This window comes from Triticum aestivum, chromosome 7D (genome assembly GCF_018294505.1).
Source record: "Triticum aestivum cultivar Chinese Spring chromosome 7D, IWGSC CS RefSeq v2.1, whole genome shotgun sequence".
Lineage (NCBI taxonomy): Eukaryota > Viridiplantae > Streptophyta > Magnoliopsida > Poales > Poaceae > Triticum > Triticum aestivum.
In genome coordinates this window covers 470481168-470495585 of record NC_057814.1, presented here as the reverse complement: position 1 = coordinate 470495585, position 14418 = coordinate 470481168, and the positions used below count along the sequence as shown (strand labels likewise).

The window sequence follows — 14418 nt, the reverse complement described above, 5'->3', positions numbered from 1 at the left end:
TAAAAACGTTAGGTCGAGTGGCTCCTTCAGCAGTAGGATCTATCCAAACACTGACTCACTAATCTCATCTTCAGATAAAAGCCCAAATGAGCTTCATATTTTCTTCCATGGACACCTCTAACATAAACAACTACAAGAATTACACTACATGAGCACCACTTTTGCTAATTTCCCTACCATGAAACAAGTTTGGTTTTTACCATGTCAGATAGAGAAATAATAAGAGGAAAAAAGAATCCTCCCGATAAAATAATAATAAAAGAGTCTAAAGAGTTCCATTTTTAAAATCTTTGATGAATAAGGCTATGAAATCATGTTTTACAAGATTCTAAAACTTTTGAAAAACAAGAAAAATAAAACCATCAGGTCGAATGGCTTCCTTAGCATTAGGATCTATCCAGACATTGCCTCTCTAATCTCATCTTCAGAGAAAGCCCTAATGAGCTTGAGCTTCTTAATTTTTCTACCATGGGCACCTCTTCTAACATAAACAACTCTTATAATTACACTATGTGAGCGCCACTCTTGCTAATTTTCCTACCATGGAACACCTTTTACCATGTCAGATAGAGAAAATATAATAATAATAAGGAAAAAAAAGAGCTAAGCTCACACACGAACGCGAGGGACGCGAGGGCCAGAGACAGAGACAGAGACAGAGACAGAGAAGAGAGGGACCTCGACCGAGCCCTCCCCCACATCACTTCCCCCTCTCCCCCCTCGCCTCGCCCCTCCCCGACTCGATCTCCGTCGACCGCCGCGGCATCACCGCCCGCCCAGCCGCCCACCCCCTGGGGAGGACCTCCTCACCCCCATCCCGATCCCCGATGCGATGCCCTCGCGGCGTGATCGCGTGAGCACGGCACAATGAATCCCAGAGATTCCGACGACGACCGCCCCGGGGCGGCGGCGGGTTCGTCTTCGGCGGCCACGGAGCAGCAGCAATCGCTCGAGTGGAGGTTCGCGCAGGTCTTCGGCGAGCGCGCGGCGGGCGAGGACGTGCAGGAAGGTACGTCTGCGTGCGCGCAACAACGGGCTCGCGCTTCCCACCCCCGAGATCCGCTCGATTCGTGGGCCCTCTGAGGCCGGGTCGCGCCGTAGAGCTGTGCTGGTGGACTGTGGGGATCGGGAGGACAGGTCAAGGATCGGTGGCCGTGGGATTGGTGTTATTTGTGCTTACTAGGGGACCGGAGCGTTTGGTCCGTTGGCTCGTAGGAAAATGCGCGCACCAGATATGTTCTGCAGTATTTGTAGAGTCGATGGATGGATATGGTGGCTAGCGTGCTTCTATACTAGCAGGTTCCGCCTTGCCAGAAGGTTTTGGAGCCGCATTCAGTATTGCTCGTTAATATGCTTCCTGCTGGGAACACTTCTTTTTTCATTTGTTAAAAGGCGAATCTTTTGTCGGTCTTAGGTTAGGGCCTGGTCACACAAGGCTTCAGCTGGACTTTGAAGAATTCGGTCATAAAGACAGGTTTTTGATCGTGTGATTTGAGGAATGTAGGAAGGTCCAAGAGGGTGCGGAGCTTGTGAGCTCTTGCACTAGATTCACAGTTGTAGGAGATGTGTTGGTTAATGCTTTTCTTGAGGGTTATGATGATTTGGCGGCAACCTGAACTGGATTACGTTAGTGTGTTGATCACGTAAGGGGTGGAGTCTTATGATTATTTAGGATGATTCTAGCATGATTTTGCATTGGCTCATAGTGCTTTTGATCTTTTGTTGGATTCGGATGTAGTATTTGACAGGACATACATGCTTTCCATCTGTGCATGGGAGAAACTGTCCACTGTTAATATTTTATGTCCACTAGTAATCGTGTACGTGCAATGCACGTTAATATTAGGCCATGTAGTAATTGCATTGCACAATAATATTTGACAAGATTTAATTGCATGTTAATATGAGGCAGGATATAATTAATTGGTTAGTGCTAGCGTGGATATTGGGTGTGCTATTAATTAGGGAGGAGTGTGTGAGGGAGGTCGTGGCTACGTGACTGGGCAGGACGTGTGTGGGACTGTGGCGGAACATGGAATATGAGCCCTTGGATTGGATGGCAGACCACTGAAGCAATATCAACTCTTATATTTAATTAGATGGATTAGATTGTAGGGTGTGGGTTGTTCTGGGTACACTAATTTTGGTGGCTTTAGATTTAGAAGAATTGGAACTCGCTACTTTTATGAGTTGTAGATGTAGAGATAGAGATAGAGATGCTGCATTGGTCCGTCTGTCTTGATTTGATCATCCACTTTGACGCAATTAAAGATTTTAATCCTTATGATGGGAACCTTTGATTTAATTTTCTGAAGAAAGCTTGTTCATTTGATTATTAGCTTATCTTATTTGGGATTCGTAGGATACATGCTAAACACTCATAGCCTTGTATTACAATCTAAGGCTACTTTCTTGGTTTATCCATTTGCATTTCAATTGAATACTTGCTTGCGTGTTGATTGGGTATGCTGTTCTGTCTCAGTTGACATCATCTCTGCAATCGAGTTTGATAAATCTGGTGATCATCTTGCCACCGGAGACAGAGGAGGACGTGTTGTTTTATTTGAGAGAACAGATGTTCGGGATGTAAGCACCATGTAGTTGAACTTATAATGCTTTCAGTTTAAATATTTTGCCCTCATGAAGTTAATCTAACAGGAGCATGCTAATCGAAGAGAACTGGAGAGACAGGATGTTCCAATTACTAGACATCCCGAGTTCCGCTATAAAACGGAGTTTCAGAGTCATGAACCTGAGGTATATATCAATCTGGACTGGTTTTTGTAGTCCATAGTTTTCTATCGCCATTTAGGAAGCTGGTGCATGGAAAAGGTTTCCTTACTTAGTCATGGCAGGGAAGATGGAAGCTAATATCCGTGCTGTTTCATTTGTATAAAATTATTGTAGTTTGACTACCTCAAAAGTTTGGAAATAGAGGAGAAGATCAACAAGATCAAGTGGTGCCAGACAGCCAACAATGCACTCTTTCTACTGTCCACAAATGATAAGACGATCAAATACTGGAAGGTATGCTAGGGTGCCTTTTAAGATCTCTTGCGCATGTCAATCTTTTCCTTACTGTTTCATACTATATATATTAAATTATACGTGCTTTGCACATCAGGATTTATATAATAGCAGGGGGAAATGCATTCTCGACATTTTATTTCCTTCCGTATGAATCATATTAGATATGGCCCAACTCTATAGAATCTATATTGTTCTATTGCTTTTTTTTAATCAGATTCTTGGCATGGGAAAAAGATACTTCTAGAATAACATGAGACGATAGTGGGGATTCAATTTAAAGGCCACGTGGAAGAATCTTGTGAGATGAAAACTTTATCCAACGGGTGATATTGTTCGGATTTGCTGTCTCTCAACCGTTGGATGGAGCATATCCAATGGCTGATTCAAATTTACTGTGACACTATATAGTGGTATAGATATGTTGGCAGTCTAGCCCTACCGTAGATGAACTGTATATTTGTTGCAGTAATGCCAATGATTTTTTTTCTCCTTGTAGGCTTATATGTGTTTGTGTTGATCTGTAATTTTTCATTTGTGGGGATGAGAAAACATAACATTTACATCAACACTGGCTGAAATTCATGAAATTATTGATACTGGTAGGCCCATGTTCAGGCCTTCTGTTTTACTATTATCGCTGGGCCTTTGCAGCCACAAATGAAGTAGACATTCTGACATTCTTCTATCCGATTAACTAATGAGAACCTTGAATTTGCATTTTTATATTGTGGTCTGTTATCAAGTTTCATCTGTATTGACCTATTGCTTTACTGTCCTTGCAGGTGCAAGAGAAAAAAGTAAAACAAGTTTCAGTTATGGCTTTGGACACTTCCCGAACTGTAGGGGATGGTACCACTAGTCGTGCAAGTACCAGTACTTCCGAGCCTCCTCTTCCAAATGGTGGATGTTCAAAAAAGTCTGATAGCCTCAACAGTGATCTCCTATTTCCACCTGGAGGTTACCCATCGCTGCGTTTACCTGTGGTAATTGTACCAAAAGTCTTATCAGCTCTAGTGCATGAAGCTGACACTATATAATTGTTTATCAAGCTATTATCGAGTACAACTGACTTCGCTTCCAACCACATGCAGGTTACTAGTCAAGATGTGAACCTTGTTGCTAGATGTCGACGTGTATATGCCCATGCTCATGATTACCATATTAATTCTATTTCGAATAATAGGTTTGTCTTGCCATGGCATTGAGTTTTAGTCTTGTCAACTGATCCCATCTGCATTATTTTTCTATGAGTTTTCATATTTCTCCCCTTTATGTTGGTCTTTTTCTCGCAGAAACAAGATAAGAATACACCATAGCTAGTTACATTTATCTTCTCAAAACTTAATATCTAATTTACTAACCAATTCTTGTAAAATTTAAATGAGTTTCTAAGCAAGTATCATTTATTGATTAAAGTGGATTAATTCATTTGTTGGTGTTGCTACTTGCTACCACAGTACCACTTCCAAGTTTGTAGGTCTCAGCAGGTACTGTGCAATCATTTGCATCTTCTACCAAATGAACATTTAGATAGGCAAATCAGATATAAGTTTTGTGCTTTTAACAGAAGTACTGCTTGTGTCACTCATGTAGTGCCTTTGTAATGTATCATGCATCAGCACAGTAGTACTTACCTAATAAGAATCATGGGAGAGACGTTACCCAATCTGGACCACTCAACATGTATGCATATCTTACGCATAATTACCGGATTTGCTCAAAACCTCTTTGAATACCAATTTACATCGTGGTTTGGAACTGTCCGGGTTTGCTCCCAATTCAGCGTAGGGCTCACTTGGAAGTGGTCCCAGTGGGCTGGATGGAGACCACCCAGTATGGTCTTGTTCTTCCTTTTCCTTTTTACATGTTATGCAAGGATCTGCTTTGTACGGAACTCGGGGTCTCTTGTGTAGCTATATAATATGACACGTGCTAGAGTAGGCAAACTCAATTCTGATTTGTGAACCAGAGAAGTATACCCTAGCATTCTTTATGATTTTTGTATTGCTACAGTGTTATAACGTAATTTTCTGAAGCTTGTGTCCTCGTAAATTTTAACTGCTCTGCCAGTGCTGTGATCTGTCATCTGTGGATATTGTGCTCATACATTTTCTGCCTTTTAATTCCAGTGATGGTGAAACTTTTATATCAGCAGATGATCTGCGAATAAATCTATGGAATTTGGAAATAAACAGCCAGAGCTTTAACATTGTTGATGTGAAGCCTACAAACATGGAAGATCTAACAGGTAAATCAACTTAGTCTCCTAATTTCTTTCTGTAGTGCAACATGGTAAATTGACTTGGTGTAAGACTTCTATAGTTTCTTTGCCTTTGTTTATTGTGAAGTCTTGCCATGTTTCTGATCTCGCACGATGACATACTGACTCCACACAGGTGTTACAGTGAATAACTGAATATTCTTTCATTATTAAGTGGGTTTCTTGTTGTACCGTGAATCCATGATAGTAACCTGTGCCTCTGTATTCAGTACTTGAGTAAGAATTAGCATCAGAATATTGTCCCTCGTGGCCATGTCATGGTTACCCAGCCTGACTAAGTCTTAAATAAAGTAATTGGTGGGCTGATGAAATATATCATTGCCACCCAAAAGCTATGGATACCATATGACATAGCAGATGAAGGCCATTGCATAATAGTATTTTATTTGGTAATTCATTGTTTTTAGCTCATTGGTTTGCAAAATCTATCCGTATAGTGTGGCAGCTTAAGTTGGTAGGGTTTGAATATTATCAATCTTTGTTCATTTAGATTTGCTTATAGTGCCATGGATGCTGAGCTGATAAAAGTTATTCTTTGTTGGACATCAGTTTTATTGATCTGATTGGCTAATTTCCAGTAGAGTGGAAGCTGTATTTTGAAATTATGCAGTAGAAATCTTCCTACGGGGAATCTAGTGATAGTTGTTCATTAGAGAATTTAGTCAAGTGAGTGAAGTCAGCACTATCCATATCATCACATGCCATTTTTGTTAATCTGTTAATTGATATTTTGCTGTTTATATTAGACAGGAAATTAGTAATCATTTGAACCTCATGGATATATTTTTCTTCAAAATTACTGCAAGTATTGTTCTTCATGTCTTTGCAATCAATATGCACTGCATGATGTAATTTGTTGAAATTTCAGAGGTGATTACTTGTGCGGAGTTCCACCCCACTCATTGTAATACACTGGCATATAGTAGCTCAAAGGGTTCTATCCGGCTAATCGATCTGCGACAATCTGCATTGTGTGACAACCATTCCAAGATGTTAGTAATTTCTCCCATACCTTTCCCTGCAACATTTTGTCCATCTTTGCTGGACAAAAACCAGACGTGACTGGAGGATTGGAATGTGTTCAGTTATATTGCTAAAATCTCACAGCATACTTTATGAGTTAATAAGAACCTGTAAACAGATTTGAGGAACATGAAGCACCCGGAGCAAGATCGTTCTTTACGGAGATAATAGCATCAATTTCAGATGTAAAGTTTTCAAGGGACGGAAGATATCTTCTTAGTCGTGATTATATGACTCTCAAAGTATGTTACTGCCTTCACACCCCTTTATCTCAGTGTTCTTATGTAGCTGTTTCGTACTCACAGTTTGGTTCAAATCCATGTGCTAGTTCAGTTTTGACACATTCTAATGTTTTGTCACTGTTCCAAGTCAAGAGTACTTTTCCGTTCAATACCATTGCAAGATCAGCTGAGTTGGGAAATACAAGCAATGTGCACTGATATGTGGACCTAGGCCCTACATGTTAGCCTCACCAATATAGTATTTTCCAGATGCATCTTTGTGATCGACTGATGGTACTGAGTAACTTGATAAAATAGAATATGGTTCAGTATTCCCTTTTTCTCGTACACGCATCGAAATGCGTGTTGTTTCGTATTAGGAATATAGTTCAAGAATCAAGATTGAATGCTTGTATTGAAAAATGAAACAAACTCAGCTGTGGTTAATGGTTATGGAAGTAGTTCAGTGGCACCAGCTTGTCTGTAGCACCAGCATGGAGTAGGAACTATTAGTTACCCTAATGGATTATCTTAATAAGTAACTAACAGGAAATAGATTTTCAGACTACTGTTTGTTTCTTTCACTCTAGCCCCATTACGAGAGTTAACTAGTTTTTCTTCTCCGCGGACTCCCCATGCTTGGCGCCATAGGCTTTAGGACTTTTGGCACTAGGGAATCATACTTCTCTTATCGAATTTCATTCAGATTTTCCAGTATTCGGAGTTGCTTGGGAAAAGGTCTACTAAGGCTTCAGCTTAAGTGGGTTCAGCCGCCCCAAATCTGACTCAATCCAGGGTTATATATCATAAAGGGCTTGGTTGGTATGGCCCAATCCCATCATTTAAATGAGAGTGGATCGAGGGTGATGCCTGCTAGTTGGTTGCTTGATATACAAATAAATGTTCGCTAAAACTAGTGAATGTTTAGCAACGTAAAAAATATGGCGCTGCTTCTTTTTGCTAAAATGTTTTAAAGCCTAAGGGTCTGCTTTTAGTCATTGTCCTTTCTATGCATTGAAATTTATGATGTATCATTATTTTTTTGTAGTTGAAGATTAGATCTTTCTTTCAGGATCATGTTTCAACTTCTTGATTTTGTAAATTTACTTCAAACATTAAAACTTCATGTTTAATCTCGTCCTTTTTTCTGTCAGCTATGGGATCTAAACATGGATTCAGGCCCTGTTTCAACCTTCCAGGTCCATGAACATCTAAGACCAAGGGTGAGATTTTGTCAACTGAATGATTTGCAAAGCAGCCATGTGATGTGATGACCGATATATAATCTAGTCACATGATATCACTATTTTCAGCTTTGTGATCTGTATGAGAACGACTCAATATTTGACAAGTTTGAGTGTTGTCTTAGTGGGGATGGACTTCATGTTGCAACTGGCTCTTATGGGTAACCCCTTGTTCTTGTTATTGACTACATGTACAATGTTATTACAGTCCTGTTTGTTAATGCTTATATATTTAAAATGCTTGTGTCTTTAAATGCAGTAATCTATTCCGTGTTTTTGGTTCTACTCCTGGTAGCATGGAGGTGACCACTTTGGAAGCCAGCAGGAACCCGATGAGGTATGCTCGTTGAGCTTGAGATAACCTTTTATCATATCCTTTTTTTCCTTATCGGGAATTGAACCTGGATTGGATCAAACAAAACTCCTGGCAGGAGCAACTTTACCTTCTCCGTTCTGGAGCTAATAATACTCGGTGTATGATCTTTGTTTGGAAGCAACTCTTACAGATTGCTTCACTTTTCATTGTCATGCCTAGTCATGCAATTACTGTTTTATAATTTGTCTGAATTTTTGTTTCATTGTTGGATTTGGCTACCATGTAGACGTCAGATTGCAAACCCGACCAGACCCACTCGGGGGACGCTGACCTCTATGACCCGTGGTGTGCGAAGAGGTGAGCGTCTTTGTTTGAGCATTGACTCAGTATTTTTTGCAGTTCTTTTTTTTACCTAGTTTAATTGCTGAGACAATTTGTCTACAGGTGGGGAAAATCTAGGTGTTGATGCCAATGGAAACTCATTAGACTTCTCGACGAAGTTACTCCACCTCGCATGGCACCCCACTGAGAATTCCATCGCATGCGCTGCTGCAAATAGCCTGTATATGTATTATGCATAGAAAATTCTCTAGAGGAAATTTATCGTTCTTGGTTTGCCGCATTGCCCCCCTCAAAAGGCCAGGCCCTTCCGCACTCAACCAGAGGGACAGTGCAGGGCAGTGTCAGATACTCCCTCGGGGCCAAAAGAGGCAGCTGATGTCCAAGATTGCCTGGTTGCTGTGCTAGCGGACTGCATCCCTGTTGATTCATTAGTAAATGTGTAAATTATATGAAAAGTTTTGGTCTCGTCTCGCTCTCATCACAGCTGTTGTGTTACCCCAAATCCGCAGTCGAGGGAACAGATCAAAAGATAGAAAGTCACATTGTGCGGGTTCCCGTGACAAAGGACGGGACTGGATCTGCTCTGCAAGGCCTTGTCTGATTTGGTTTATCTCTACATGTAATTCAGCATAGACAGGGCTAGTCAGCTGTTTAGAACTTCAATTGTCTGGATGATAGGCGAGTGATACTCGGTGATTGTAGCTATATTTGTTCTATTCATTGGATTGTTGAAATAAGTCAGCAGTATAAGTGTGTTTTTATTTTGTTATCTTTGATTCATTACACGAATTTGTTCGTGGTGCCGAACTGTTATTTTAAACACTTTAGGTGCAGAAATCCCCTGAACTCCCCACAGGCCCGTTTGGTACCCAGGTATTGGACAGGCCCAACCCCAGAATTACTCGCCGAAACCTTGTGTGAGAGGAGACACCAGACGGTTGGGGGAGAAAATTACTTGCCGAAACCCTCCAATACTTGGATTATCTAACCATCAGTCCCTCAGACCAACTGATCAGTTTTATAAAAATACAAAGTCACCTTGTGCTGATGATTTCTGTGGCAAGGGACAAGATCGAATCTGCGTCGCCAGGCCCGTATGATCTACGAGTATTATTTATCTTTTACTCCCTCCATCCCATAATTTAAGAGTGTTTTAGACTATATATCAGTGTAGAAAACACTCTTATATTGTGGGACAGAAGGAGTATTATACACGTAGTGCCTGCAAAAGACAGGGCTAATCGGTTGTTTCAGAACTTAAATGTCTGAACGATAGATGATATTCGGTTATTGTAGCTATTCTTGTTCTATTCGTTGGACTGTTGAAATAAGTCAGCAGCAGTACTAGTGTGCCCCTGCTGTTTCTGATTTTTACATGAACTTGTACTGGCAAAATGTGAGTAGTAGAGTGCAAAAGAAGAGAGAATATCACATGGAAACCCAGTTTTAATAAAACTGGTGAAAACCACGTGGAAACGATGTTTTGAAGTTCCGAAAAAATCTCAAGAAAGATCGAATGTTAAAAGTGTGATGTTCTATTAACATGTGAAATTCCCAAGTTCAAATATATTTTAGTGGCACGGAAAAGTAAAATCGACATTGAATAGTGCCGAACAATAAACATCACTATTCATTGCTGAATTTGTTCTTTTCATAGCTCGTAAATGGTAATGTGTTTGAACTTGGAATTTTGCATGGCAATAGAACATCACATTGTTAGCATCCCCAATTTTCTAGAGATTATTTCGGAACTTTCAGACGTGGATTCCATAAAGTTTTCTTTGAAACTTGGTTTCCTATGATATTCTCAAACACCGTCTATCATCTATTTCTTTGATTTTTTTTTTAAAGATTTTCTCGGAACTATCAAACATGATTCTTGGCATGTCCTTTGGTGAACTGGTAGATGCCGGGCAGGTTCTTCATGGGCTGCTCCACCGGGTGAATGGAGGGGTGGGAGGTCTGGCCTGTGTAGAGACCGGACGACGGAGGAGAGGAGGCCTCTTTTTTGCGGAAAAGAGCATATCTACTATAAAAGTTCACCGAAAGTATAAAATATCTCAAACATAATAATTATACCGGAGGAGAGGCGGCCTTTAGCGCCGCTGTACTTGTGCCCCTTGTGCGGATTTAGCTAGTCTGGTTTCTCGCTGCCGCAGTAAGACGCCAAGCATACGTTGCATGCATGGGCATGGTGATTTTTATGTCTTGTCTACATTGTTCAAAAAATTTATATCTTGACCTTGTTCAGATTTGTCATCTCCTTGCTACTTTGAGTTCGGGGGACCACATTTTGTGGGAGGATTTATTTTGGGAGGGCTTACATGGAAAAAGATATTATATTATTTCGTTCCCAACTGTTTATGATTTGTCTTTGGCTTGCTAACTCTGCCACTCTCATTTGATCTCCTAGCTTCAGTTATCAGTAGGTAGCCTGCTGTAGCACCTTTAAAATATGTACTCCCTCCTATTCTTTTTAGTTCGCATATAAAATTTCTCAGAAGTCGAGCCTCGTAAAGTTTGACCAACTTTATAGAACAAAATACCAACATTCACAATGTGAAATCAGTATCAATATATGCGTCATGGCTTAAATTTTTATATTGTATAACTTTAGCATGGTATATGTTGATATTTTTTCATATAAATATGGTCAAACTTTATGAAGTTTGACTTGAGACAATTCTTATATGCAGAGTAAAAAGGATCAGAGGGAGTATGAGTTGGTTGGCTTCGGGACAGGGCATCACTGAAAACGAATATCATCTTGGAACAGGAAGTGCGGCGGAGGAAAAAAGGCGATAAATATGATGGAGGTTAGAGGGTGTGCAAGCGCCCCTCCTAGGTGCCCTGGGCCGGAGGGTGCCTAGGGGCTAGGGACTCCCTCTGTCCCTATCCTCTTGCTATAGTGCTCCTTTGGCCTCCTAACATCCTAAGAAATTTTTCGTATTTTTTTGGGGTATGTGAATATTTTTTTTGAAATACAAAAAAAACAGAAAATAAAAACTGACACTAGGCATTGAATTAACTAGTTACTACCTTGCATGTTGTTGCGATTTTTTTGCAATATATTTCAATAAAGATGTGGTTGTGGTTGTATGGAACATGAATATTAGAAGTAGTAATATGGGAATTAAAACTAAAAATAAATATGATTTATTGTGTTTTATAGTTGTAAAATATTTATTAAACATACATAGCATAATAGAATGAAAACTATCATGCATGTTTGCATGTTGAGATGCGTTTTGTTTCTATGCATGGTTATATGTTGAGAGGGACCTTTGTCCATGCATGTTGAATGGTGACATGACATGTTCGCATGAGAAAGAACATGTTATTCAAATATAAAAGATCACGCACCCCCTCCCCCCTGCGCGCTCCTCCGGACCGGGCCATGTGCGGGCCAGGACGCCCCCTGTGTTTTATATGTTTCTTTTGTTTTTATAATTAGGGATATCAAAAGGTTGCAAATTTCAAAAAATTAACTTTTTGAAAAAAGTCATGAACTCAATAAATGTTCACGGTTTAAGAGAATATTAAAAAAATGTAGAAAATTTTCAGGAATTTAAAAATTGTTCATGAATTTAAAAAAAGTTGATGATTAAAAAATGTTCACGATTTAAGGGAATGTATAAGAATTTGTAAAACAAATCATGAATTAAAAAATGTTCATGATTTTGGAAAATTTTAACAATATTCTGAATTTAAACGATGTTCACAGTTTCATAAAATCCTTGAGAAATTGATTTTTTTTAACGATTTAAGAGAATTTCACGAATTTCTAAAAATGTTCAATTTTTTTAAAAATATCATGATTTCAAAAAATTGTTAAAATCATGAATTTATAAAAATATTCATGATTTTAAAAAATATTCGCAAATTTAAAAGCATTTTTTGCAAATTGGAAAACAAGTATAAAAACTAAAAACAGAATAGAAAAGGAAAATGAAAAGGAAAAAAGAAAAATAAACATAGAAGACAAAGGAAAAACAAAAAAATAAAGAAAAAACCAAAAACCGTTTGAAACCAGAAAATGGGCTGGCCTATACAAAACGCGCGCATGAGGGGGGCACGTGCGCGGTTGCTATCCGGCGACCCGCTCCAAATTGGATTGCCCCCTTTTTATTTTGATAGTACACCTAGAGCCCTAGACGTGCCATAGCTTTACAGAATTAAAATTATAAGATGCTATCACTCGCTGCGAACAACGAACATAACACACAGACCAAACCACTCCCGATCAAGTCCACATATGGGCAACACCGCTAAGAGAACGCTACAACACAAAAGAGCATATCCTTAGCTGACACGCAACACCGCGTCTCGACCGACGGCGGACACCTCCAAAGACCATCAACTTCTGCAAAACTACGCTTGTCGACACACCATCCACTCTGAGTACCTAAGAGGAAGTGGCAAGTGGATGACAGGACTCGATCCAATCCGAGGGAGATGCCGTCTTGGAGACACCGGCGACGAGAGTACATAGCGCCGCAGAAGACCAAAAGATGACAACGGCGAACACCGAAGGAAAGCAATAAGGACCCAACCGTGTCTCCACACATAATGCTCCCAACAGAGATATGATGTCGAGGACGCCGCCACTGTGCTTATCCAACACCTAATCGAGGCTTTCGTCCGGAGACAACCACCAACTCCAAGTGAGCGAGGGGCATGGCGCACACGCCAAGGCGACAACTCCAAGGAGGGGATGACAACCACGGGTGCCATCGCCGCCGGCCCGACGCAAGCCAAGCAATATTTTCATCCGCACGTCGCACATGACGAACGCTTCCTAGAATTGGGCAACACCGTCCAATTAGCCTCGCACCGCCGCCACCGCAACTCTTAGCCGATGTAGTCGCAAAGCCGAGGACCGACGATCGGCTACACGGCAAAGAGGAACCCGGCCACAACACCAAACTCCCAACCTAAACAAGGAACCACAACACCAAACTCCCAACCTAAACAAGGAACCACAGCCACCCCGCACCTCCAGCAAGATCCAGGACTGCCCGCAACAACCGTCGCCAACTCCAAAGGACGGCCTTGCGACGGTCAGACCCGCACCTCCACGAAGCACCAAGCTGCACCACCGGGAGAGCACCGCCGCTCACCACGCCACACAAAAGTGACCGGCCACTCGCTGCTCGCTCCATCTTGGCCGAGCCACGCCGCCACCAGCAACCTGTCCGTGGGCTCGCGCCTATGCCTCCAAACAGCGCCGACGCCGTGGTTCCCCTCATTTGACAAACCCAAAGTACAGCTTATCGCTTTTTACAGAAAAAAACTCATCGAGATCATACGCAAATCTCATCCCTGCTTACGGTCTCCACCGAATTCACCTAAAAAAAAGTGCAAATTGGTCGTTGTTTTCGTTGAGAATTGTGTTTTTTACGGGAATTAATTGTTTTCGTTGAGAATTGTTATTCCATCAATGCTTAGGTATTCCGACTCGATTACAAACACAGGTGACGCGGCCCATCGGACATGTAACCGACTCAACTCCGTCACGGAGGTCGATATATATGTACGGGAACCGAACAAGCAACAGTACATTGGACGCGCGTTCGCTGCTCCCACGCGCGTACAGTTGTATGATGCTGCGCCTGCGAGCATCCGATTCGACGCCGAAAGTTTCCGACATGAAACAACGTCGCCGGCGCCGGCGCCGGCGCTGTCGCAAACGCGGGGACGCTGGGGTCATCCTGCCGACCGAGCTAGTCCTCGAGATCCTCAAGCGCGCCTCGCCATCCACTGTTGCCCGCTGCGCCGTCACCTGCCGGCCGTGGCTCCGCCTGGTGTCGCGTCGCTCCTTCGCCCGCCGCGCGGCCCGTCCGCGGCGCGCGCTCCTGCTAGGCTTCTTCGCGTTCGACCACGCGGAGGACGACGAGCAGGCGATGCTCCCGCCGCGCTTCGTGGAGTGTCCGGGCGGCCCGGCCGGCTGGCGGTGCCCGT

General features: G+C 41.8%; 1 protein-coding gene across 1 annotated transcript; it reads left to right on the top strand.

Moving 5' to 3' along the window:
- The first annotated feature begins 672 nt into the window (after positions 1-672).
- LOC123164413 (serine/threonine protein phosphatase 2A 55 kDa regulatory subunit B alpha isoform) lies at positions 673-9226 on the top strand. Its single transcript, XM_044581883.1, has 14 exons — positions 673-1009; positions 2483-2586; positions 2659-2757; positions 2908-3027; positions 3813-4013; positions 4122-4213; positions 5160-5278; positions 6180-6303; positions 6453-6576; positions 7710-7778; positions 7869-7960; positions 8059-8136; positions 8402-8472; positions 8560-9226. The coding sequence occupies exons 1-14, from the start codon at positions 868-870 to the stop codon at positions 8694-8696; spliced, it is 1572 nt and encodes a 523-aa protein (XP_044437818.1). The 5' UTR covers positions 673-867; the 3' UTR covers positions 8697-9226.
- The last annotated feature ends 5192 nt before the right edge of the window (positions 9227-14418 follow it).